Source organism: Gadus morhua, chromosome 9 (genome assembly GCF_902167405.1).
Source record: "Gadus morhua chromosome 9, gadMor3.0, whole genome shotgun sequence".
NCBI lineage: Eukaryota > Metazoa > Chordata > Actinopteri > Gadiformes > Gadidae > Gadus > Gadus morhua.
This window is the reverse complement of record NC_044056.1, coordinates 4,168,715-4,193,714: the sequence shown is the minus strand read 5'-3', so window position 1 is coordinate 4,193,714 and position 25,000 is coordinate 4,168,715. Positions and strand designations below refer to the sequence as shown.

At 42.3% G+C, this 25,000-nt stretch overlaps 1 protein-coding gene across 1 annotated transcript in view; it reads right to left on the bottom strand.

Moving 5' to 3' along the window:
• Positions 1-3,804: 3,804 nt before the first annotated feature.
• kitlga (kit ligand a) overlaps positions 3,805-25,000 on the bottom strand; it is a 25,464-nt gene continuing 4,268 nt past the window's right edge. Inside the window, exons 2-10 of the mRNA XM_030366199.1 lie at positions 11,602-11,712; positions 10,829-10,885; positions 10,518-10,670; positions 9,869-10,046; positions 8,920-8,982; positions 7,996-8,096; positions 7,729-7,838; positions 7,461-7,525; positions 3,805-7,357 (exon numbers count right to left, since the gene is read on the bottom strand). Coding sequence (XP_030222059.1) covers positions 7,495-7,525; positions 7,729-7,838; positions 7,996-8,096; positions 8,920-8,982; positions 9,869-10,046; positions 10,518-10,670; positions 10,829-10,885; positions 11,602-11,712 — 804 coding nt within the window. The 3' untranslated portion in view covers positions 3,805-7,357; positions 7,461-7,494. The remainder of the gene's footprint in view (positions 7,358-7,460; positions 7,526-7,728; positions 7,839-7,995; positions 8,097-8,919; positions 8,983-9,868; positions 10,047-10,517; positions 10,671-10,828; positions 10,886-11,601; positions 11,713-25,000) is intronic.

The window sequence follows — 25,000 nt, the reverse complement described above, 5'->3', positions numbered from 1 at the left end:
TGATACAAGCCCACACACACATAAACACATGAACACACACACACGCAAGTGTCACTCACAAATCATGTTTGTTGATCTTATCCGGGCAACGTTTTTTCTTTGTCTCTTCCGCGTCGTGTATTGACAGGTACAACTGCGAATGTTGTTAAAGCAACAACGGATCTGAGAAACGCCTGAATACAACATTCACTCATGTTCTTTTGGCAAAATATATATATGGATTATGGGAATCCACTTTTTTTGGCCCTCCTCTCTCAACATTAGCCCGTGATACTTAAATATAAATCATTAACGTAATAATGAGAGCGATATGAAAGAACTTCAATACACGATATATACCTAGATTAGGGAGAAACAATTTTAACTCCGCTCTCTGTTCCCCACGGCGAGGTAAAATTGCTATTTTCAAAATAAAACGTAGCAATAAACTGTAATCGTTGCAATCGTGATTGTAAAACTGTTCCCAAGAAACAGTCACTACATTATGATAAGCCTGCAGTCCGATGAAAGGTAAATTGCTGTATGTATGACTAAACAGCTCCAGGCAAGAACTCATTAAGGCAAGTATAAGACACAGTAGAAGTTGACTAAGTGAACAACGAGCACAAAAGGCATCCCGGAGTGGTTTAACGTATCACTTTACTCCAAAAAACGGTCCTAAAAAACAAAACATCCGCTGTTACACATTTATTTTGCGCACCAGAATCCGAAACAACCATGTCCGAGTGATATATGGACGAGGGACACTTCAGAGCACACGGTTTTGCTCCTCAGAGAGAGGGAGAGAGGGAGACACACACAGGGCTCATTAGCGGATGACTCGATGAAAAATGAATTTGGAGAATGCGTGACCCTCTTTTATAAGTATTTTAAAGCTGCGTCCATCCTGGGACGCATCTGTCAGGAGCGCTGGCACAAACCCCTGACACTCTGGGACCTGCGGTGTCAGCCCCCTCGCGGTCACAAAAACAAAACAAAAAACGTTACTTTGTCTTGTCCGTGCCTTTTCCTTCATTGTTTTTCCTCTCTGTGTTTCCAACAGTTTTCGCAGCTGGATCCCGTCAGTGGGAGAGAGGGAGAGAGGGAGGGGAGAGGGGTGGCAGCAATGGCTGCTCCTGGCTGTGAGGTATCTTTGGATGGGTTAGCGGGGTTGCTGTCGGTATTAAGCGCTAAAGTTCTCCGGGTGATGTTTACGGAACCTAAGGAAGAGTCGGATTTGCTCTTTGGGTGTCCTGGTCATTTCCTGTGAAAAAATAACATGAGACACCCTCTGAGGGCTGCTATGAAGATTATATATATATCATATAAGGAGAGAGAGAGAGAGAGAGAGAGAGAGAGAGAGAGAGAGAGAGAGAGAGAGAGAGAGAGAGAGAGAGAGAGAGAGAGAGAGAGAGAGAGAGAGAGAGAGAGAGAGAGAGAGAGAGAGAGAGAGAGAGAGAGAGAGAGAGAGAGAGAGAGAGAGAGAGGGAGAGAGAGAGAGAGAGAGAGAGAGAGAGAGAGAGAGAGAGAGAGAGAGAGAGAGAGAGAGAGAGAGAGAGAGAGAGAGACAGAGACAGAGAGAGAGAGATTTATTTACTGAGGTGTATATAAATCATGTATATATCATATAAGGAGAGAGAGAGAGAGAGAGAGAGAGAGAGAGAGAGAGAGAGAGAGAGAGAGAGAGAGAGAGAGAGAGAGAGAGAGATTTACTGAGGTGTATATAAATTAATATCAAAGCCTGTTATCTTAGCTAATGAATGACACATAAGTAAGCCATTACCACAGATTTACGATGGTATTTATTTTTTTCTTTTCCACAATCTGTTTTTCATTTGACTCCAGGTTGGACGTGCTGATTTCCCACGTCGTACCGTCACATAGGCTAAGGTATAGGCCTGCGTTCTGCACAGGGAGAGCATCATTGGGTATGAGATCAGAGTTCACAGCTGCCTGCAACTCCCCTATCTGCGCGGAACAACACAAGCAGCACCGGATGCACAAGGGATCGGTGATCACCGGCGGTGCGTTCATTATTTCGAAGGCAATTGAACCATTTGACAGTCATGCGATTCCAACTCGAGCCGATCCATCTATCCAGCCGAGTTACGGCATGGAGCCATGGCAGGAGGTCACGGCGTGATCTTCTCGGGGGGGAATGGGACGAGCCATGTGTCGCTGATGGTGGAAGCCAATTAGCATGTTTACGTCAGCAGCTGGCCGTCGTTCATTGTTGTGGTGCTACAGTATAGCTATTCAAAGCGGCACAATCGCACATTCATCACGCCATATTTGTGAACAATGGCCGTATGGTGGACATTCTTGTGTTCTTTTTTTGCCCCGGTTCAAAAGACAATATGGCAAGGGCTAAAACGGTCAATGAAAAGGGTGTCTGGTGTCTGCTAATGTCTCTCTTTCTAGCTTTTAGTCTACTGGCTTTTCTTCAGTTCTCTTTCTGTCCCCCGACATTGTTATAGCACAATGTCATTGTGCTATATTTAAACTGCACTTCTTCAAACACTACCAACTCCAACTGTTTTTCACGTTAAAATACTTTCATTGCAATGAGGGCCTACATCTATCTATCTATCTATCTATCTATCTATCTATCTATCTATCTATCTATCTATCTATCTATCTATCTATCTATCTATCTATCTATCTATCTATCTATCTATCTATCTATCTATCTACATATATAACCCTGCACTACAAAAATGTCATAAACTATTTATATAAAGTAACTCAATTGATAAATAATGTGAGCCACATCAATGTATTACTTCCTTATATTATAGTTTAAACCTCCCATCATCCATAATTGAGCAACAACTGTAAAACAAATAACAGTTATGACTATACCATACAGACCTCAACATTTTTCATCAGCTCAATATTATATTGTGGACATGGTTTATATCTGTATAATATTATCCACAGTTAACACTTTTAATCGTGGCATGACGCCAATCTCTGTAGTATTCAAATCATGCTTTTACGTCTAAATGCTCACATTAACAATTCAAAGGATTGGAAGCCCCTAAGGAAACTGAAAAAAATGAAAAAATGCAGCAGGAGCCAGACGGAGAGTTGATCTAATTAAGAAGAACGTGAGCGATGTCCTCCCAGAAACGAGCCAGACGCACGCATGGCCAGACCTCATTCAACACCGAACATATTTGTATGGTGTTCACAGACCTCAACCTAAGTCAGTACCAGGTTAACCACATCAAACACACACCCGGTGAACAGTCCTTTTTCACTCTGTGGTCCTTTACAGACATGTTTTTATAAGTCATTCTGTATGATACACAGACAGACAGAGTACATCAACAGAGTGGGCTTTTTAAATAAAAGCTTGATATAAACTTTTTAATAAGGTAACAAAATACTCTTTAACAAAACTCCAAGGGAGAGATTCAACCTGACTAAGTAAAGGTCAGACTATAAGCAGTCAAAGACTCTTTACTCAGGTAAAGAGCCTTGAGAAATGTCCGTTTGACTCCTACTTATTTGTAATGGCCGCTTCACTTTCTGCCACAGGTGTACCGGGACCTGAGAGTGTGCAATGTCAATGTGTGATGGCAGCTGCTCTTTCCCTTAGAAATATACACTTTTATGTCAGTCCCTTGACTTGCACGGTGCACACAAAGCCTATATTACAGGTCAGGCTTTATGTGCAAAGGGTTAGGGTCTCTGGGCTTGTTTGTGTTTATGAGACAGATGATTGCATGCCAATACTGACTACACACCACCGGGCCTTACTCTGTGAACCCCTGGCAAGTCCCACAGCTGCTGATTGACAATACACTTGATTCCACAGCAGTTGAATACATGTACTTTATTTGCAACTCATATATGTTTTGTTTAAATTTATACAAAAATACACAATGCAGTAGAGTTTCACCCCAGCATATCAGCCAGGAAATAATTACATATTTTTTTTGTTTCTCTCTTTTTTTGGCACCCAGACTGATTTTCTGCCTGGAGCCATTCAAAACCTCCCAGTGAAGTACAATGTATGCGGTCACTGCAGCTCAGAAGCACTGTTCAGAATGCAGATGACCTCTCTCTGCCCTTGTCTCTCAGAACATGGAGTGCACTGTCAGAGAGCAGGGGGCCGTCCTGGTGAGCGCAGGGCATCAGCCTCAGTTATTCCCACTCCTCCGACACGCATAATGGACATTGTCACTGACTTTGACGGACATGGGAGACTGTCTACAGATTCCAAAAGCCTTGAGAAGCTGATGTGTTTAGTCTTCTTATTCTCCTTCTTCCTTTTCCTCTTCTTCTTCTTCTTCTTCTTCTTCTTCTTCTTCTTCTTCTTCTTCTTCTTCTTCTTCTTCTTCTTCTTCTTCTTCTTCTTCTTCTTCTTCTTCTTCTTCTTCTTCTTCTTCTTCACAGTTTAAACCTGTTGCAGTTCATACGCTTTAACAGATTATGTAGAAACAACGACAAAAAAGAAAACTGTTGATGGTTTTGTGTGTATGTGTTTCTTGTTTGATATGTGCGCATGAGTGTGTGGCTATCCTGACCTGCCCAGTTCTTAAGATAGAAGCCATAATGTATGAACGGCTTATTTTGGCGCAAATCTGTGGAAAAATACGACAATTCTGAGCCTACATTGCGACAGTTGGTTTGTTCTGAAGGTTATTCAAGAAATCCATTTTTTTTAAAAACAGCAAACAACACTTTTCATACACCAAGCATTTTCAGAGATAGTCATGGTGATATTCATGGGTTCTATATGTGTTTGTGCTGAACACCAATTTATTATTTTATTACCTTGCTTTTTTTGTACGGCTACTCAATTTTGCAAAGTAAATGTATACCAGCAGAAAAATAAAAACGGTTCCCAATGGCAGATCTCTCAAATATATAGTTAACTAATCTGGAAACGGGTTGCTCTTATAAATCAAGGACACCAAACGCAGAGGGTTGTGTTTAGCAAGTGGTGGACATCTACCGCGGTTGTTGTCTGTGATTGTTACAATGTGCAGCAGTGTTTTGAGGAGAATCCAATGGGAAAAGACTACAAGGGCCTTTACCGTTTTGGACCGCCAGGAAACATTGAGAGGCTTTGACAGTTCCACATGGAGCCAATCTAACCATTCAAATAAGGCACAAAACCAACCGCTTGGACAGGGTGCAGAGCAACAACGCAGTCATGTTTCACAAAGGATCAAATGTTTAAATCCCCATGATTTACGCTGCGCACACTCGACTCTCCAGTAATTCATTTGAAAAACACTGTTCCTCTGCATGTGGCAAAACTTAGAACATATAAACCTCTGTGTTTCAGCCAAGGGTCTTGAGAAGTCATTTCCCATAAACACACAACACAAAATAAAGAACGTTTCCCCTTTCCGTTTCCAGACTCATAATGGATCTCAGACCAGGTCTCATAGCACGCAGCCCTGCCAGGGTCTACTGTGCCTGATTCCAGAGGAATCTAGTATCTCTCTGGACCCCACACACTCCCTAATTGCTTGGCTTCATGGTTTCAAATGTGAGATGCAGACTGAACAGTGCAGACGCCTTGTTGAGAACTCTTTTTTCGATTTGCCCTTAGCATACATTTAGCCTGTAGCCAGCAACCCTTTATTTCGTTTTTCATTTCACATCTGCACTAAATAAGGCCTTTTCTCATACATATAATGTTTATATACTGTGGCAAAGATTCAGGAGTGATTTGGGGGATTTTTTAACGCATTACAACATACACATTTCCGGGAATACGTGCCATGTGAGATGGGTGTTAAAGCACATCAAATTCTATGTGAAGTATCTGTCCACTAGCACTTGTGTGAGAGTCTGTGTACATTTTATGGTGCATGATTTCATTGTGCAAAATTGGAACTAAACAAAAGGTAGGTCTGGAGAGAAAGAGGAGGAAGCATGAGGAACAACATGGAGTGTGAACAACGCACTCTCAGCCAGGGATCTGTTTTGGAATAAACTATTTTTCTCAATCTTTGAAAGCTACCCAAACCGGTTTCCCAAAGCATCGGTCATCTAGCCTGGTTTTAGCTCTGATGCGCCGATTGGTTTCCTTTAAAAAACGATTATTCTCATATATGTCCCTTTCTCATATACATATAAGGTTTTGATGTACACATTTATTTTAGTTAATTTTCTTTATAGATAAAAAAACAAAACACCTTTTGTATACCTGCTCTTTGAGAGGTTCTGAACACTGCGTACCAGAGAAGGTCACGGCATAGCGTGAGAATGAAAGGTCGTCCTTTGAAGCCGTTGGGAACTCTCCCCTGATCCTCATCAGGGGAACGCGGTCATCGCCTCTCCTTTTTTTACAATTTAAATCGATATCAAAGCAGCACATTTTGTGTGGGTTCTCTCTCTATATAATCCAGTCCTATAACCCAATGACCCAAGTCCTACACTGACAAACACATCACGCCATACATGGAAATGTCTCTGGTAATGTAACGTTTGGGGCTTTGAATATCACAATTGCTTATAATTCATATCATTATGTATTTGTGTTATACATAACAAGAAACAATTTATAGATGCATACGTTGTCCTGTAAATGCGCATGTAGACAGATTCCTGATTAGCAGAGGCGGGATTGAAAACATTGCCCGTTGTCATATCCGTAGCAGCAATACGATGTTGCTAGAAATAAATAAATACATTACACAACCGTATGGGTACTTGGCTGATCCAGATACACTGCAAATACATCTTTGAACTACAATGTTCTAATCTTTAACATGACGTCCTCTGAGGGGCCCATGATGGGGTGAGGGTAGTGGTGGGGGTAGGGGGTGGATATCCAGGAGGGGTGATACTTAACAGGAAGGGGGACCAGAGGTAGAATTCATGCCTCATGAAAGAAATATGCAACAGTCAGAGCGTTGTGCAGACGGGATGTGCTCCGGAGGCAACGTTTGTGTTCTTGTCCTGTCGTTTTGATCCAAAGAGGTCTTGATACAGCAGGTGGAGATCAACGATTTTTTTTTTTTGCAGAGGACACAAAAAAACTGAAACAGAGAGAATCCGGGGGTGTTGTTGAAGGATGTCACACGTCAACGAAACAACAAAAAAAAAAAAAAAAAAAAAAAAGAGGAACCTTTCTGCAAAATTGGTATGGTCTTTTGAGTATGACTGGGTTAGTGTGTAGTCTTACAAGAAAGGCAAGCTTGTTCCAACATGAGCAGGCGTGATTTAACCAGGAGAAGAAAAAAAAAACAGCTGGGACAATAGCGCTGCCATTGTCACTTTTCAGAGAGCGGTCGACGGGGAGGAAGCGAATGCAGACGGTTGACCAATGGAGCCGGCGCCCAGGAATTCAGCCCTTCGTCGTCCGCGCGGCCCTCGTCTTCCTCCAACAACAGGAGAATCAAGTCGAAACCTATCGGGGGACGGAGCAGAAGCAAAAAACAACAGCCTCTTAGATCAGCGTGCCCACGGCAATCTGAGATCTGTGGGTGTGAAGGTGTGAAGTTATGCCTCACCACTGCCACTGGTGAAGACTTGTAAATCCCCGGATTACACCGTTTCAATGACGTTCAGCTTGCCTCTGTCATGAGAAACAGGGACAGTGTTAGATACTCCAGAATAGAGAAACAGGTGGATTGTCATGTTTTTTTTTCTGAGGATTGATGGGAGAAGCAAGGGCGCTGAAATTATTTGTGTGTGTGTGGGTGTGAGGTGCAAATTTCTCATAAGCACGTGAGGAATGCGGAGACATATTAGAATCCAGTGTATGGGGAAATCGCATACTTTTCTGCTATTTCGCCATCTAACCGTTGAGCGGTCTCTTGTGTCCCTGTGAAGAGTCCTCCGTCTTCATTATTCTGCTCCACATCGTCCCGCTTTTTTCTTGATCTGACCTGAATTTCGGGAGCGATCACAATTCCCAATGAGACCAACAGACAACACAAAGAAAAAAAAAACGGAAAAAAAGAAACAAGCACTGAAAAACCCGATTGTGTCTCCAAGATGTCTCAGGAAGTTTCAGTTTCAGCGAGAGGTCAAGGTTCAGCTCACCTTCCACACGATCAGGAATACAATGGCCGCCAGGGGAATGAAGAGGAGCGAGAGAAGGCTTCGCTCCACAGCTTCTGGCAGGAACCTCAGCGTGTCATTCCCTGTGTAGACAGCACATCAGACCATCATGAGTTGCTGCGGGGTGCAATGCAGTCGTCTGTCATCGCTGGCATGGCATCCAAGCTTACTTGCACCTACAGCAAGTCAGTCCATCCTCAGGCTATCCACACATTTTTCTAACATTAGTTTTTGTCTCGGTGGCAACTTAAAACTGTAAGTGCTGTCTCGTTTGTGATCATAACATTTAAATATCACAAATTGTTAACTTTTACCTTTTCAAGACACATTTATCAGTATATTTAATGTAGGAAATTGTACATAATTGCCTAATATATATACACTTTCATATACACTTTTACTTTACTTTACTAAAGTCGCAGCTGACTTTGGAATATGTATTTTGTCATAGATAAATAAAGTTAAATATAGTTATAAACCTAGAGTCATTCAAGTGACCACCGCATGGAGGGCATGAAGTGAATCCGGACTAGCGCTATAGGGAAATATAATCCAGTCGACACAACCACAAGAAAACAACGTCCAAAACACACGTAGCTTTACATACTCAACAGACTTTCTTTGTCAGAGTCCCTTGGACATTTCAAGAAGAACTGGTTTTAAATAAACGTCTTGTTTCAACAGGCTTTGTATCAGTTTAGCTTTGTGATCCGACTGTGACACCCGGTCGGTGACTCAATTGAATCCAGTTTTTTAGTTAAGCCGTCGTCACAAAGTTAACTAACTTTGTGACAACGGTTAAAAAAGTTGCTAAAATTATAGAGTTTATTTTATTTTATTTTTTGCTATTATTCTTGCTATTAATGTTATAACTTCCCCTCTAAAGGAAGATAATGCAGTGCTTACATGACTTGCAGTCCTTGGATGTGGGATCGCAGTCACCTTTAGTATTGAACGAAGCGCTTGATTCTGGAAGACAAGAGGGAGAACACAGAGCGAATGAGACGTCGTTTCAAAACCAACACCAGCGGACCAATCAACAAGCAGCCAATCAATCGGTCAACGGTAAAAAAAAAATCAAAAAGGGGGTGGAGTGTTTACTCGGCAAAGGATGAAAGTGGGCCTTTATGGGGGACGCCACAGGAGTCACCTCACTGTCTCCTATACCCCCCGCCCCCTCCCCTCTCCCCCCCTCCCCCCTCACATAAAAGATGTGATGTGAATGCAGGGGGCTGAAGAAAAGCGCAGTGCTTGGGAAGATTGGGAGATTGCGGGGTAATCAACACGTATACAAGCGCTCTGGGTGAGCTCCTTTCTTCCTTTCAGTCCGCGCTACCTCAGGACATCTCCCTTTGGTGCCGTGACTCAGCCAGGCCAACAAAAGCACCATCCAAGCACCATGCCGTTTCAGGGCCATTGTCTTGCAAAGTTCTTGTCAAAGAAAAGAAAATGGCCACCTTGTTGGACAACAAAGCATTAAAACCCGGTCCTCTAGAGAGCTGCTCTAAAAAAAAAGAAAAAGGGACAGAACCAGGGCCTTTTTTAGCGGGCCTGCCACATTCACAGTCGGTTCTCAAAGCTTAAGCGTTGGAGAGCCGAGGGTTGTGCGTTTGAAACCTTAGGAAGAGCTCAGTACAGGGTCCCTAACTCTGGTAGCGTCGTGGGTAACGAGTCGAGCCGGAGAAATGGGAGCTGACACCGCGAGAAATAAAAACGACGTCTTCGTAAAAAGTAAAACAGAATACGTCAGATGGAATAAAAGAATAAAAGTCAACAAATTCAGCTCTGATAGACGCAGGGAATGAGCAGGTAGAAGTGAGGATGAGCGCCAGGAGGAGGGTGTGTGAGCATTCACCTGTAGCGTACGGTGTGGACGTCTCCTGTGCTGCGCTGGGACAGGGCGGAGGGTCACAGTCGGCTGAATCGTCTGGGAACTGAGCCTCCATGAGGAAGTCCTTCACAAAGTTAAAGTATCGCGCAGTCGGCCACTTCTCTTTCCTGTAGTGGCACTCAAAGTCATACATCGTCATCTCCTGTGGAAGGGACAAACACATGGGTTTGGTCAGTTGACATGGCGACAAACGTGAAATGTACGTTTGGCTACCCTAAATATGAATTGTACAACAAACAGTCAGTATTGCACAGACTACAGTACTAGTGTATGATGTATGATCTATTAGTATCTGTAAACCAGGCCTATTAACTGACTCACTATTAACTAACTACTAAGATAAATACAATGCAATAATTAGAAAGAAATTAAATTATTTCAATGACAGGGAAGCAATGTGGAGTTATGTATTATTTTAATGTCTAACATTCGTGGTATAGACTTAATATAGACCATACGGTGCTGTGGTTTTGGGAGAATGTTTAAATTCATGTTGTCCTGGTTTATTGTATGAAACCAAGCACTTTACTGTGGGTTTACAGGATCTCCATAAACGTAAATAAACAGGCATTTAACAGTGCCATAATACTGAGAGGTAATTGTTTAGACTTACCACAGATCCCATTTTGAGACGCACCTCTTGTAGCATTTGTATAAAAATGCTGATATCTTTTCTGTTTGATGAAATGTTCCCAAATGTATGTGATAACTCTTTTAAACTGTCCTCCAAATAATACACATTTAAAGTCGCCCAACACATCCCGGCCTACAAGAGAAGGAGGACACGAGAGATCATTAATATCCAATATAATGTAGTTATATAGATGCAATATAGTTTGAGGTCATGACTTATGTTCAAGAGCCATTCATGTTATTGTTGGTGTGTACACTATCGTTCGCTGCAAACCAGCCGTTCATCCTCACCTCTTCTTTTGGAACAAAATGTACAGGAATCTTGTAATCTTTAGGAATATTTTCTCTCTGAAAGAAAATTTAGAAAATGTAAGAAAGAAAAGTCAATACGATGAACATAAGGCGTGACTTTGTATTTGTTAATCAAATTATATGATCATGTAACACAGTTTATACTTTTATGCTTGACGGAATTATGTGATTATAAGAACACAGGGCGCAAGATAAATACAGAGAGAGAGAGAGAGAGAGAGAGAGGGAGAGAGAGAGGGAGAGAGAGAGAGAGAGAGAGAGAGAGTGAGAGAGAGAGAGAGAGAGAGAGAGAGATGGGGAGAGAGAGAGAGAGAGAGAGAGAGAGAGAGAGAGAGAGAGAGAGAGAGAGAGAGAGAGAGAGAGAGAGAGAGAGAGAGAGAGAGAGCGAGAGTTATGACTGGCCTTACATTAATTAAGAAAAGAAAAGGCCTGACTGCATGAGGGCAGAATGATCACAAAAAATAGCAAGACAGAGATACTGAGAGATCCACAGAAAGACAGACAGAAGGACAGAGATACAGACAGGACAAAACAGATTGACAGAAAGACAGACCGACAATGAGATGGATGAACAGAGGGCGAGACATCACTGGCAAACAGACAGAGGGACAGATGGGCAGAAAGACAGACGGACAAATAGAGGAACAGATCGACGGACGGACACACTGACATCCACTTAGAAAGACAGTCAGACATACAGACTTCTGGCCATGCTAACCAGTCATACAGGGCGTTCGGTGTCTGTCTCTCACCAGAACAGCCAGTCGGTCGATGTCATCTGTCACAGGGTTGACGTCAAATTCACTTGAATAAACTCCAAGCGTGATGCACAGCAGTACGTGGACATAGGCGCGTATCCAAATCTGTGGGGCGAGAGGAAGACACATACTGAATAATGGTCACGTTGTCACATTCAACATTCTGAGGCAACACAAGCCTACTAGGAAACTTTATCTAAACCGCCCTCTCAGACGGTTACACAGGCCTTGACTTGTTTCCAAACATTATTATCAGTATTTGCGTTATTGGTGTTAAATTATTGCATTACAATAAAAAGGACGTGCTTCACCGGAAACCAAAAGCCTAAAATTACAGATAAAAGAGGTGTTAAAAAAAAACACAGAACCCCGACAAAAATCACAATGTTTCTCAATGAAAACCACTAAACTAACCAATGATAAACCCCAAACCCAGTAAGACAATATAAACATTAAACTGTGAATTATACACTTATAGTTTCTCAGTGCTTGATTTTGTATTTCAATGCTCAGCTTGAGTTCTGACAGAAAAAGTGTGCGCAGAGAGTTATGTATGTATGTATATATATATATATATATATATATATATATATATATTAGAGCTGTCAGTTAAACGCGTTATTAACGGCGTTAACGCAAACCAAATTTAACAGCGTTAAATTTTTTATCGCGCGATTAACGCAATTACTTTATAAAAATAAAAAAAAAAAAACCTTTTTTTTTTTTTTTTCTTTGGCTCACAACAAAGAAGCAGTAGACTGACTGCTATGTTCAAATGACATTTGTTCAAAGCAGTCGTTTAATTGCACTATAGGCTCTTTTTTTGTATCGTCCTGTTTTGATCAGTGTATATGCCAATGTTGTTATCAATAAAAAATCATTTGCACAAGGCAAGCAGATGCACTTCACCATGTTGATAAGAGAATTAAAATGAGAAGAATTATGGGACAAAAAAATCAAGGGATATTTAGCATAGAAAAAGAATTTGTGATTAATCGCGATTAATTAGAGTTAACTATGACATTAATGCGATTAATCACGATTAAATATTTTAATCGCTTGACAGCTCTAATATATATATATATATATATATATGCATAATTTAGCATTTATTTTACAGTACAGTGTCCACACACCATTCATTCATACACTCAGCCGCCCTGTTACTCCTTCTCAACCTCAGTCGGAATCCTTTAAGAAGCGCAGCATGGAATGATCCAAAGAATCAACAACGGGGCCCCAGAAGTGAGTCTTTTCATCTGAGGAAAGCCACTGGCCCAAGGGGAGGATTAGCAAGCAGTTCTGGGATCAAAAGACACGGCGGCAGACTCCCCAACATCTCAGCAGGGGCTTTAATGCCTGGTGTTGCTCATATTTTGACGTTTACGACATGATCTCAACAGTGAAATCCAGGGAATCTCTGGTCCTATAATGTGCTCGACGAATGTGCTTCTTTAAGCCCTTGCCGCGAAAGATTCCCAGCGCACCGTGCTCTGATTGATCCCAAGAAGGGTCAGGTTTTCCATATTTCTCTTTTGCTCAAGGCTGAACAGATTTCCTTGAATACAAGAGGAAGGGAGAGAGAGAGAGAGAGAGAGAGAGAGAGAGAGAGAGAGAGAGAGAGAGAGAGAGAGAGAGAGAGAGAGAGAGAGAGAGAGATAGGGAGAGAGAGAGAGAGAGAGAGAGAGAGAGAGAGAGAGAGAGAGAGAGAGAGAGAGAGAGAGAGAGAGAAAGAGAGAGAAAGGGAGAGAGAGAGAGAGATAGGGAGAGAGAGAGAGAGAGAGAGAGAGAGAGAGAGAGAGAGAGAGAGAGAGAGAGAGAGAGAGAGAGAGAGAGAGAGAGAGAGAGAGAGATAGGGAGAGAGAGAGAGAGAGAGAGAGAGAGAGAGACACACACACACACACACACACACACACACACACACACACACACACACACACACACACACACACACACACACACACACACACACACACACACACACACACACACACACACACACACACACACACACACATAAACACACACACACACACACACAGGAGCGGAGGGTGAGTTTCATTGCCAAAACACACACGGTGAGTCAACTGTTCACAATCCCTTTCCAGGCACATTACACATGTATCAGTATCCCACGGAAACCACATCGGTGAGAGCGAGGGGTGAAGCACCCTCTCTCGGGCCCAGGATGCTGAGATGAAACTTATTTGAATTTGAATAAATTTTTTCTTTCTTTTCATGTTACATACTAAACACAGGAAAATAAATTTAAAGTAGACGAGATCCAACAGTCAAATAGGTGTTTATTGTATGAATGACTTAAGAAAAAGTCCTTCATACGTGTTTGAAGAAGCTTTTTCAAAGGGAACCCTCCATCACTATAAATAATTGCAAAGCGAGAATTGGAGTCTGCGTCGACGAGGCAAATCATTGCAGAACTGTCGACCTCGGCACCGAACCGGCTGCTACCGAACCGCGTTCCACGGAGACCCTCTCATAGATGGAGGACTGCGTGGACGAGCGACGCGTTATGTTCTGGAGGACAGCTTAGGCTGCGCGGAGCCGGCGCGTGGGTGGCTCGTTCGCTTTATTTGGAATCTTTAACCACCGTCAAACACGGAGATAAATTACATGGACCGCTGCATAATAGCACTGTAACATGATATGATTACACGCGTTCTTTCAAATAATTGACACGCAGACACACGCACACACACACGGACACACACACACAAACGTAGCCTACAGACAACTACACACACACATACACACACACACACACACACACACACACACACACACACACACACACACACACACACACACACACACACACACACACACACACAACCACACAAATGTAGCCTAAAGACAATTACACACACACACACACACACACACACGAGCACAAACAAATGTAGCCCCGAGACTTCACACACACACACACACACGCACACAAAAGGTAGTTGATGGAGTCCAGATGCTTCTCCATTACTAAAATAGAAGCCAAATACATCTGGCTTTGAAAACAGGCATGCTGGTGTGTCTAGTCTCGAAAGCAACATTGTGCTTAGCATGTAACAAACCTTGTTCGATGTGTGCATTCATTCTTTATTTATTACTGGCAGTTGCAATTGTTTCAGGTGTGGCAACTGCTCGCTTTACCTTCTATGGCTATAACCGGAAAGTGTAACTCAAACTGAACAGAACCAAACCAACTGTAATATCATGTTGATTCTTTCCTCAATCTCCGATTGATCTACATTTTTTCAGATCAAAGTGTCTATCGTTGGTAACACCGACTCAATAGGCCTATGATCTGTGCACAATATCCTGTTGACAGCATTCAACAAATGAATAGTCGGTTTAAAATAGCCCTGCGCCTAATCCGTCTCACATTGTGTGGGAACGAAGCCATTGCTGGGAAATCGAGCGAAAAACAACCGGCCCTCTGAGGCTTGCGGTTCGGTAAAAGTGTTCTCAAAGTCCTCTCAAGATCCCACTCACACACTAAAGCTGAGATGTAACAGCGGGCGTTCAGTTATTATACTGAGGTTCCCTCAACGCAAGAAGCGTTCCAACTTCTGGCCAACTTCCTCCACCGTCTTCTACGTAGTATTGATGTGATCCGCTATATAGCTACTGTATAGATACAGAGTAGGCTATAAAGCCTACTCAGTATTCACCAGACCGTGAAACATATGAATCATTTTTAGAATCCCTCAGCCATCCACGCCACAGATTCTCGGCCGAAGAAAGACGGAGGTGGAGCAAATTGCTCATGTAGTTTACTAATGCTGTATGGTTGTTCATGTTTTCGATAAGGCTGATTTTATACAAACAAAAGTTAAATTTGCCTATCTATGTCCCACTATGTTCATCACTGTGTCTGTGTGTGTGTGTGTGTGTGTGTGTGTGTGTGTGTGTGTGTGTGTGTGTGTGTGTGTGTGTGTGTGTGTGTGTGTGTGTGTGTGTGTGTGTGTGTGTGTGTGCTCCTTTCACTCTGCTTGTTTGTTTGCCCTGGAGTTGAAGTGAAGTTCTGTTCCAGATGGAGCCCACCAGCGCATGAGCCGACGAGAGGTCATGGATCTTCACACTTCTGTTAAGAAACTTAAACCGTCTCTGGCTCATCCATCCTCGGAAGCACTCCCTGATGACCTCTTCCAGAACCTCATCTGTCCCCCTCTTTCCCCAGCACACACACAAGCACACACACACATTCACACACTCATATGCACGCAAGCACACACACACACACACACACACACACACACACACACACACACACACACACACACACACACACACACACACACACACACACACACACACACACACACACACACACACACACACACACACACACACATAATACAGGCCTCCCCCCCCCGTTCTTTTTTTATTGAATAATATTGTTGAGGAAGTTGTGTCCAGGGATGTACAAACATCAGAAAGACACACACACACACACACACACACACACACACACACACACACACACACACACACACACACACACACACACACACACACACACACACACACACACACACACACACACACACACACACACACAGATCCAACAGGGATTTCTGGACCTGATTGAGTGGCTTGTGTGAGCTCTGTCCTGAGATCACAGTCCCCGTATAGAGCAGGGGTCTCTCTCATGCTCAGCAGGATGAGGCAGTGATGAAAGCCATCTGTGTGGCTGTTAGTCAGCCCCTCTGTGCTTTATTGGACAGCTTTATTGGACCTCATAGTACACAGCCTCCGCAGGCTACCTGCTTCATAGCGTTGTCTGTGGCAATCTCCGTTGGTTGCCAAGTTATCCCTAGGCCAATAATGGTTAGAATGTTATAATTTGGGAACACCGGAGTGAATTTGCGTTTCATCAATAAACCCATAGTTCACCAGTCAGAAACTCAAGCCGAACTCTGATACATGAGGGGCTGTTTATTCCCGTTGAGGTGTTAATCGGACCGCCATTGCGTTCCGATTTGATGTTTATATCCTGAATCACACTTCAGTTTTCAAACTAAGAAAAGATCTTGAGGAAATTCCCTCCTTCCTCCCTAGGGTGGCTGCAGAATAATGCCATCATTTCCTGCCTTGGATGACTGTGAACAACAGTGAACAACGTTGGGAAAGCATCTACGAACAAATTGTTGTATTGGTATAGGCCACACAAACAAAATATTTGTGAGACAAACAGTTAACCTGCACTGCCTATGGTTAATGAACCTTAATTGTACTTAATTAAAACGGAAGGGAACAGTCCATCACAACCATGGTTTAAACACACACACACACACACACACACACGCTATCACAGGCAGGTTCAAGTATGGTGACACTGGCTACTATGTACGGCAGTGCGAGGTCTGTCCAAATATTTGAGGTCTATTTTAGAGAGATGCGTATGATTTGACACAGAACCACAAAATTCCTCTCTTGAAAGGGGTCTCAATCATTGGACTACAAGCCGTAACACATACTTTAGGGAGAAACTGCAGTTTCTTTTCAAGCGGAACATAGCGTCTTTTTTTTGGCAGCTGTGCTCGAGGCCCATATTTATGTTGAGTGACAACTGAACTTAAATGCCCTTACACCATGCTTTGGATGTAACCGACAAGCATCAAGACAGCCAATGTATCCTTACTACCTATACTATACCACATACATAAAGCTAGCACGCTGGTTTTGCATTAGCGATTGCAGGTGTGTAACTATGGTGTGCAGCTTGGTCTGTAATTGCCCAAAGTATAGTTCCGCAACCTGCAAGATGCCGGTTATAAAATACAGATGGGCTAGTCAACCTTCAGCCCTTACTTCAACCCTTGAATACACTATCTTGCCCCGGAGCAAGGCTGTCCTTCACCCCTATAGGCTGGTGGGACAGCCCCTCGCTGCTCTTGTGCAGTCTGGCTAAGGTGTGCTGGGGGTTGTAGGCTGAACGCTAGATTGATCATTGCTCCACTGTACGGACTGTCTCGTCCCACGTTGCATTTTCTTGATAGAAGTTTTTCTTTTTTTTGTGGTATTATTCTTGTGTCCAACAGACCTGCTTGAGTTTAAATATCTGTAAACATTTTGAGAAAATCACATTTGCACATGGCCCCATTGATTGTCATTTATATGCAATGGGATTTAAACAACGGTGAACACACGGACCGCAAATCTAAAATAAATCCTCATGAGGGAAATAGGACATCTGGTGTATTCAAAGATCACACGAATTTTCGGATGTGCCGTTATGTTAGCCAATATGCTCTTTCCAAGACACAAGACTTTGGTCCCTATAATAAACACTGAATAAAATGAAATCAGATAACGGCTTTGAGCAAAGCGGAAACATAAAGCGAAGCATTGTGATCTTGTTTGGCCGTTTCCCTTCGTTCTGTGGTAGGTAGTTATCTATGTGGTAAGCAGCAGCCACCCATAAAGTCAGGAAAGCTTCACAAACGAGTTGTTTCTTTAAACTTGGGATTAGGGTTAGGGTTAGTACCACATAATCACGTGGTCGCCGTGGTGATGTCTCTGCGATCTCGCTCGGCTTGTGGTGCTCGACGCATGTTTGTTTTGGCAGTTGGGATGTGCGGTGCGGCGTTAGACACGGGGCTGAGACCTGTCGGTACGAGGGGCCTTCCCCCGTCTGCGGTGTGCTCAGCCGGCGGCAGCATCGTGCACCTGTACCGCGGGCTCAGAGAAAACATTGTTTTTCTCCGGTCACGCAGATTAGGGCTGCTGGATTATGGAAAAAAAATTATAATTATAGGCCTAATCACGATTATTTTGGTCAATAATGAAATCACGATTATTCAAACGATTATTTTTGAGTTTGATAACATGATTAATTTATTCAGCATGTCTCTCACAAAAAACACTGTAACTGAGAACTTTGCAATTTTGCCTTAAAAAAATACAAAAAATGGTAAAAATAACTAAATTCAAACCTAAAATAGTGTACAGAGATGTATCCAGCTGTTCTTTCTATAAAACATTTATTAAAAAATATGCATAGAGATAAATATTCATATTCGTTTTTGATCGTTTGAAGCTAAAATCGAAATCGCGATCAAAATTCGATGAATCGCCCAGCCCTACAGAGGGTAATGCGACCTTGACCGACAGGCCACTCAAACACTCATTGAACATGCAAAATAATTTGCGCATTAGCACGAATGAAACGAGGATCTGCAGGAGAAGAGTGTCTGTGCTGGGTGGGGGTGGTGGTGTCGGAGGGGGGTTGTTCAAATTGGTTAATCTCCAATTGGTGTTGAAATCGACAATAGGTTTTCCTTTCACCGTTCACTCTACTTCGGTGTCTTAACATTAACGCGCGGGAGTGGATCGTCTTCCCCCGAGCGACGGACAACCGTGCGAGGGGGGGTCGAGTCGAAGCAGGAAAAGGAAGCCATTACGCCGCGGTGAGATCAGGGAAGAGACTGCGGGCCGCTTTCTGTGCGTCCGAATCGAATTAGCATCTGAAAACGCTCCCAAGGACTCAGGTGCACTTAGAGGGAACAAGTTCAGGCTAACAAAATTAACCCGTGGCTAACGGTACGGGGGAAGGGCGTCACGGACCATTAATCCAGACCATGTGGAATCAAAGCAGTACTTGGCGGCTATAGCAAGAAGCACTTTAGATCATTAAGGTCTGAACTAGCTCCGGAACGGGGTGGGGTGGGGCAGGGGGGGGGGGGGGGGGGGGGCGGGGGGGGGGTTTCTTGGTTGGCTGTTTTAGAATCCTCCGAATGCGTAGCTAAGACAAAAGATTCCCAAAATAAAACGTTGGAGTATGACACTTCATACACTTTCCAGCTCTGTTGATTCCAATGAAATACAAGAGAATGAACCTGTATTTAAAGGGTTAGGGTGTCAATGAAATGAGGAGTGGTTCTTTATAGCTAGGGTGGGCAATTGTTTTTGTCATATTTGTTGGAAATATATTTTTCTCCCGAGAGCAATCATTAATTAATTAATTAATTAATTCAAATGCTCTGACAAAACAGTAGATAATCTGGTATATGTGGCTGTCCAAGGGCTTTGATAAACCTGTTCGATAGTTTGATTTGGCCCGAATAAAATGATGGAATGGCCTACCTCCCTGTCTACCTACCTACCAGCCTGCCTGCACGTACTATTTAATAACTATTCAACATCACTTACCAAATAAGGTAACATGAATGACACATAACAGCAACCGTGCACATTCAGGTAAACATTTTGTCTCAGAGTCTAAAGCGTCACAGCGCGGAGATGGCCAAGTCATGGATAAAGACCTTTTCTACCTCCAGACGCACCTTCATCAAATATCTGGCACCATCAAATGTTCAAATTATGATCGATTTATGCAAGTTATGTTTCTGTTTGACACTCAAATCTTGTTTGTTGCATACTTTCACTTAAATTAGATTAACATAATTAACCAATTAGGCAATTAATAACACTAATAGAGAGCAGGTCCTCTTCCAGGGGTCCCCCTTTCTTACTTGTTTGCTATGACCAATAGTTTTACTGCCTAATAAATCAATGCAATTTATAAATCCATCAAGGAACATAACTTGACAGTTTGCTACACGATGCTGCTCCTAGCTTAACCTTTTACCTGATCTCCTTCTATAATACAGATGTCTTTTGTAATTTTAGATTCCCTTCTCGAATCTCTGCCATGAGGAAATGGCAGACAATGTGTAATCAGTACATTCCTTCTCTTTCATTCTTTCCAATGAATCCATCAAGGAAATATTCCACACATTAATTACAAGTGAGACAAAAGTTGAGTAAGACAAGCTGGTGTGCCAAAACAGTTTCCTGGTTCGCTAAGGCAAAACCCAGTAGACGAGACGCCTAAGATGAAAGTTAATTACTGTGTGACTAGCTAAAGCTGGGTACACACTAGACAATTTTTCAAATTTAGAAAACGTGAGAGGCAACAGACCGAACGATAGATTAAGATACATTTAATTGTTTTGGTGGTTTGGTATGTGTAAGGAAATAATTTGGCGACACTGCACAGCGCACACTAACAGATTCCACGCACAATGGGCTAGGAATCTGAAGTCTTGGAACAAGTCTTGAATTGAATTGAATTCAAGACTTTGAATAGATTGAATGTGGTTATTGCTACGCATTGGTCCATGTCCTTGAACCTGGGTTAGAAATCCACACTGTCGTCTTATAAACAGTACATTCATACAACCGTCTCAAGTCCACTTACAACAATCCCATTGAGGGACGCCTGATCATCGGCTTAACCCTTTCCCTAACGGCTGGAATTTCCAAAATAAAGAATTGTTGTAGTAAACACAAAGGTCTGAGTGTGGTAGTGAGGGAATCTAATGCATCTTCCACGCCTGCTGGGTTCAGGTCTCAGGGTAGTCAACTTTACAGCGTTTTCCCTTGAGTTACATGGAAGTTCAGATGTGTGGGACAGCACCCATGACAGTGTTAGGGTGAGGCGTGAGGGGTAGGGTCAGCTACAAGTTCAAGTATCACTTTGTTTACATTATATATTCGATGTATAATATAATTATTTATGTCTTCCACTTCCTTTGTTCTATAAAGAATCTGTCTATCTTGATTTATTGCATACAATACATGTATAGAAACTTATAGCACAGCAAAAAAACATTGTGCACAATTCCACATCATTGGTACTTCCATCATTGGAGTATTAACAGAGAAACTGTACTCCAAATCCTAACAAATTAAAAAAGGATTGAGGTGTCTGAAATCCGTAGGCTTCTCCAAATCAACAGCCTAACAAACACAACGCACGCTGCAGGAAGCTCATTGGCTCAAGTTTACCCCCCAAAACGGGGGACCAGCCATGGACGCCCAAGACGCAGAAAGATGAGTTGGATCTGTAAATGTTTTGACTGGCCAACTTTTCTTTTTTTAAGTGTTGAATACGTTCTGCCCACACAAACACAGACACATGGCCCTCACGCATGATTCACACTGCAATTTGTCGCCTGTCGCGCGCCTCAGAAATGTTAATGCTTTGCAGGGAGAGTGCACACGGAAAGTGAGGGTCAACACCAGTGTTAGGGCCAAATAGCGGCTCAATAAATGCCATGGCCGGGCGAGCACTGTCTGTGAGCTACGAAACAACGTTGTCAACAACGCCCGCTCAAGAAACAGCCCATCCACACATGCTCCTGTACTTGTAGCCGACAGAACCAATCCTGTGCCTTGTCTCAGAGAGGCCAGCTTTACTTTACTTGACGGAAAGACAGCAGAATATGAGGACAAAGAGGAATTGACGCTCACACATACAAACATGGATGAACATACACACTCTCGCCACCTGCTTTTTGCTACTATGTGGTGCAGTTATTTTGGGGGGGGGGGGTTTGTGACCAAATTGGGTCTGCCCTCACTATTCCGATCACGTCGAAGATTATTTGACTGATAATTGTATTGATAACTGAGATAGCATTAACATTGTCACTCTGAATATGTCATTTGATCTTGTTATGCGGATTACAGATGACAAATTGTGAGCTACTGCAAAAATGTCCCATAACACACACAAACACAGAAACAGTTCATGCAACACATCGGCCAATGTACTTGAACATCGTTCAGAAGACTACACTGTTGTTATACAAACCATTGCCCTATGTTTTCTTCCAACAATCCCTTTGAGTGACACCCAATCATCTCCAAAATAAAGACTTGTTTCCGTTTAGAACAAAGGTTTAAGTGTGGTAGTGGGGAAATCAAATGCATTATTCACGCCTTGATTGGTTTAGGACTTGTTAAGAGTCAGCTGTGAAATGTTTTCCCTCGGATTTTCCGATGTATGGGACAGCACCCATGATCACCTGAAGCATTTGCATGATGACTCTCAGCACCATCGATTATTTTTTCCATAAATATAATTACTATAGGGTGAAGATACCATAAATAACCTTTTAAGGTCATTTGTGAGAAAACGTCATCGGTTTTTCTAAATAAACTACACAAGAAATCAATCGTACCCTTAATTAATATTTAAAAAAAGCCATGCACACACACACACACACACACACACACACACACACACACACACACACACACACACACACACACACACACACACACACACACACACACACACACACACACACACACACACACACACACACACACACACACACAGCTGCTGGATAAGCCACTGAATGTGCATGTAGTTTAAGTAGCTTCTCTGACGAAGCTTGCTCAAGGTTGATGTGGATTAAGTAGCTTTACGGAATAAGATAGCGACAAATAATCCAAACCAATCACTTCACTATTAACTTTGTCAACGAGCCTAACTTTGTCAATAATTTGTTCCTTGGTGATCCACACATCCTCCATAGAAAGGAGCACATATTTTATGAAAGGGTTTTGTTCTCCATCTTAATGTTGGTGAAAACTAGGCATACCAGTATTTGGTGACTTATCTGAAATCTGGTATCCAGCATCTGCAAGATGTCCAAAACCATTAATTCTTGCATCAGCAGATAAACACTCCAGAACCATATTATGGCTAGATGGAAGCCATCATCTTGGTCCTAGAAGATGATAGAATAACTATTACAACTTGCTTAACAAATCACCAGCCAAACTTCAAGTCCACTGTCAAACAGCTCAACGACAATACACAAATCAAATAATTTCTTGTCTACAGAAATATCTAGATATGAGACAGTTGTCTAAAGTTTTTTAAATTGAACATTCATAAGTCATTCATGATAATCATAATCTCAAACCAAAGCCAGATATGCCAGTTTTGTCCCAGGGCTACTGAGGAATGCAATACAGTTAGTTCAAATAATGACATAAAAAGGGTACCTTTTTGTTAATAACTGTTTATGCTCAACACCCGGCTTAATTACTCGTTAGTCAGTTGTTTAATGGATAACTTTCCCGGATTGATTCTTCCTTCTTATGAACTCAATTGGTAACTTGTCACTAAACTCAACAGTTTCCCTGTCCTCTTATGTCCATAATATGACAATCTTCCCGGAAAAATTTGGATCAGGCCATGACGTGGTACGAGATTAAATAACCAAAACACGCAAAAAAGTTTCCAAAAATAAACTGGACAGCAATGTGATACGATTTCTGTTTGGTCACAAGACACACAAGACAAGGGACTTGTCATGAGAAACCAAAGCAAGAACAATTTCGCTGCATAAAATGATTCGATTTGGCTGTTAAATAAGCAAAGAAAATAGTTGTTTGTCGTTAAATTAGTTTGTAATGTCCTCAAGTATCACTTTGTTTATAAATTCCATTTATCAAATATGTATAAATGGAATATTTTCACTTCCATTCTTCTATATTGATTCTATATATGTTTAATTTATTGCATACTATAATTAGAAAGATTAATAGTAGAATAGTAAAAAAAACATTGTACACATATTCACACAATCTATACAGTAAAACTCTAACTTGTACATCAAAATCCTGGTAATGAATGATCGCAGAATTGACACATTTGATTTAAAATCAGTCATGGCGGTTTACCAAAAAGCTTGAATGACAGAAATCTATTACGCACGTATAGTGCTACATGAGAGCAAAACTGCATGCTTATTACCTTAATAAGCATCAACAACACTGATTGACAAAACAATGTCAAGGTTATAATACTTAACATTCTGTTTATCACTAAAAATGGATTAAAAGACGTTGTATCTCAGACCACGAGACTGGCCTGTGACCGAGGAATGAATGGGAATGTCCGACCCGACCTGGCCAGTCTCGGGTCTGGGCAGAGAATCAAACCTTTAGGCTTCTTAGAATCAACAAGCCACACTGATACAACATGCCCCTAAAAGAAGCTCATTGGAAACATGACCTTACGAGGTCCCACGACACAAGAAAGTGGGTGGCATCTATAAAAAGCAGCTAATGTGGATTCGTACAGGTAAAACATAGGGCTACTTTTTCTCTTGAATAAGTGACGGTTTTGGCTTTTGATTGTCGAACACTTTCTACCACACACACACAAATATGCCCCAATGCCTCTTGGCTGGCCCGGGGTCCAAATGAGCATCTGACTGCAATTTCCACTCGAACGTTGTCCTTCACATGATGTCCCCCTCCTTTCCTGCTCCTTTGATATGGGAGGATGACCCCGACTGAAATAAATTGATCAAATTGTGCATGTCATTAGCAGACGATTTATTTTTATGCACATGGCGCCACTCCGCTTGTAAGGATCCTTTAGGGCTTGCGTGTCCGGCTGAAATGCCTTCCAGGTTCGGGGGCTGGTAAGCGGTGTGTTTGTGCGAGAGGGGTCACAGAATGCAGGCTGTGTCTTTCACGCAGTTAGTCTAAAAATGTCCAATGTGATCCAGCTATGTGGACTACAGACGGTAAATCGTAAGCCTGTGCAAAATCTCCCCACAAA